Source organism: Propithecus coquereli, unplaced genomic scaffold (assembly GCF_000956105.1).
Source record: "Propithecus coquereli isolate 6110/MARCELLA unplaced genomic scaffold, Pcoq_1.0 Scaffold246, whole genome shotgun sequence".
NCBI lineage: Eukaryota > Metazoa > Chordata > Mammalia > Primates > Indriidae > Propithecus > Propithecus coquereli.
The window spans coordinates 1,035,771-1,038,367 of record NW_012148019.1 but is presented as its reverse complement, the minus strand read 5'-3'; the positions used below and the strand labels follow the sequence as shown (position 1 = coordinate 1,038,367).

At 37.9% G+C, this 2,597-nt stretch overlaps 1 protein-coding gene across 1 annotated transcript in view; it reads right to left on the bottom strand.

The window, feature by feature from the left end:
* RASAL2 (RAS protein activator like 2) overlaps positions 1-2,597 on the bottom strand; it is a 455,850-nt gene that overhangs the window by 96,241 nt on the left and 357,012 nt on the right. Inside the window, exon 4 of the mRNA XM_012646543.1 lies at positions 372-478. Within this exon, the coding sequence (XP_012501997.1) occupies positions 372-478 (107 nt within the window). The remainder of the gene's footprint in view (positions 1-371; positions 479-2,597) is intronic.

The following is a 2,597-nucleotide window of genomic DNA, read 5'->3' as shown; positions in this document are numbered from 1 at the left end:
AAAAAAAAAAAAAAAAAAAACACCTCCCACCACCATCTATACAGAATTTTGATAGGTTTTAGCTAGCAACTTGATAAAAGGACATCTGCAAGGATTTACATTCTATAGTTCAGAGGAATTTGAACTAAATCTATTTAGTTATATATTTTGTAAATATCCCATAAGTAAAAATAATATTTCCTAAAACCTAATTAACCTTATACTGAAAGTCGTAGACATTAACCACAGTTAATCTATATGTTGATAACTCTGTCCTTGAACCTCAGTATCATAAGAAATTCTTGAGGAGAAAATGTCTGGATTCCTTAATGACTATCTCTAAGAAGAAAGGAGAAAAGTAAAATGCTCTCACAGAGAAAAGAAACACTTACTGGTACTTTGAAGGGTGAGGTATTTGCAGTGTCCATCGAGTTGGGTTTCTCTGATGTGCTGGTCCCTGAGATACTCCGTCTGCGAGGGGATCTCTCTGCTGGCACCTCTGGAAAAGAGGAGGAAAGTTGAAACATTAACAACCTAACATTTAGGACCTTTCACTAAACTGTGAAATTAGTGGTTTTTCATAAAAAGTCAGTTGGCTTTAAAGGTGTATTATATCCTGTCTCTACATACTCTGTCTTTGTGGTGTTCGAACTATCAAGACACTGGAGAGACTGGGTTACAGTTAAGAACTTGCTTCAGTGTGACAGCTTGTATCTTTATCCATGCACATATAAAAAATAATTTCCTCTGAGCTACGATTAATACCTTTAAGTTCACTTGATATTTATATTTCACAGTACATAAATCTACTTCTTTATTTGTCAGCAATGTAGCAGTTAACAGAATGAAATGACATTTCTAATATTCTTGTGAACAAAACATAGTCTAGTGTTGCACATGGTTCGATGGTGTTTGCCCAAAGGTCAAAGTTCGGTTCTGTGCAGATGAGATGATTCACTAGACTGCAACGAAAGGGCCATGAGAAGACAGAGAGCTGCTGCCAGGATAAAATAACATATATGCCTATGCAGATATAAAAATAGATCTGCTTCTCCTTGTCTGGCAATATGACCTTACTAAGATCTTACTCTGGAATCCTAAATCTGTTTAAACTGAACTAATAAGTTTAGGATTTTGCAGATGATGTGAAATCTCCTATTTAATTACTATATACTGTATTAAGGCTACATTTAAAGATATTTCATAGAGTAATATATATACACACACATATCACATACACACGCACACACAGATGATAGATATATACATATTATACCTTTATCACAACTGCTTCCCATCGCCACTTCAACTGACAGACATTTAGGAATCCAGCTTCTCAGATAACATTAGATAATCTCAACATGGACAAGGAAAAAAAAAACACATCCTAAAAAAAGTATTCTGTGTTATCTTCCAGATCTTAGAAAATAAGGAGTAAATCGTGACTCCGGAGACTGACATTTTGATTCCTGCTGTTCTCCCTTTAAAAGACAGATGCAGTTTAAACTTCCATTTCTGGCCTCCTGGCCCCTGGGATCCGTGCTACTTCCACTTAAGAGAAAGCGTTTTTTCTCTCGCTCCCTCCCTGTGTCTTGCTCTTCCCCCTCCCTCTCTACAGCTTGCAGAGAGAGCAGGCGAGAGAGAAACACACAGGACTGCAGCTATTCAATCAATCGTTTCAACTGCACATCCTCATTAGTTACTTTCAGGCTATTAACAGACACCCAACCACCGCCTCCCCTCAGTTACAGAAAAATTTCACTGTATTACACTAATCTGCAGTAAGAAAAAACATTTACTGAAATTTATATCCAGCTAATGCCAAAAGGACACCATTTTACACAGACCCGGTAATGCACACAAATCAATCCCTCCTATGAAAATGCAATGGAAGTGCTTACCCTATCACTATCTTTGCACACTGGACACTGATTTTCTTTTCCATGACTAAACATACCGTCTCTGTGACATTCTGACCAGTAAAACGTAAGCCAAATTGCAACATTCCTAATAAGTGAGAGGTTGACAACATAGCGTCTTACATGCCTGCAGTACAAGAGAGTTCCTTGCTATTGCTGTACTGTAAAAGTATCACGGATAACGGAGTCTCTCAACTTCTCTCTTACCATCAGTGGTTAAATGAGTCTTAATGTAAAAGCCATTTTCAGCAGTAGGCACACATGACTCCTAACGCACATCTCTGAAAAATGGCAGTATAATTAGCTCGGATTCATGGGAATGGCACAAAGCACTGAATTTAAGAGACTCAGCTTGTTGGAGCACACTGCACAGCAAACCTTCAGACTCCAGAATATGACTCTGCAGAGAGACTCCAAGGTAGGGGACTCTACACTGGGTGGGGGGACAAGCCAGGTGGGGAGAGGGGCTGGTGAAGGTAGAAGAAAATCCCATCTTTACTCTGTTAAGTAACCCGTACAGGTAACCTCTTATATCCAATCAGAAGATACAGGAGATTGAATATTATGATATAGTGTATTTTTGTCTCTGAATATTTGACAGAAAAACCAAATTTGGAGAAAAATACGTTTCATTAGTTGGGATAAAATGATCTAGTAAACAGTTTCCTTAATTTGCAGTGTTCTAAGGAAAAAAACTGA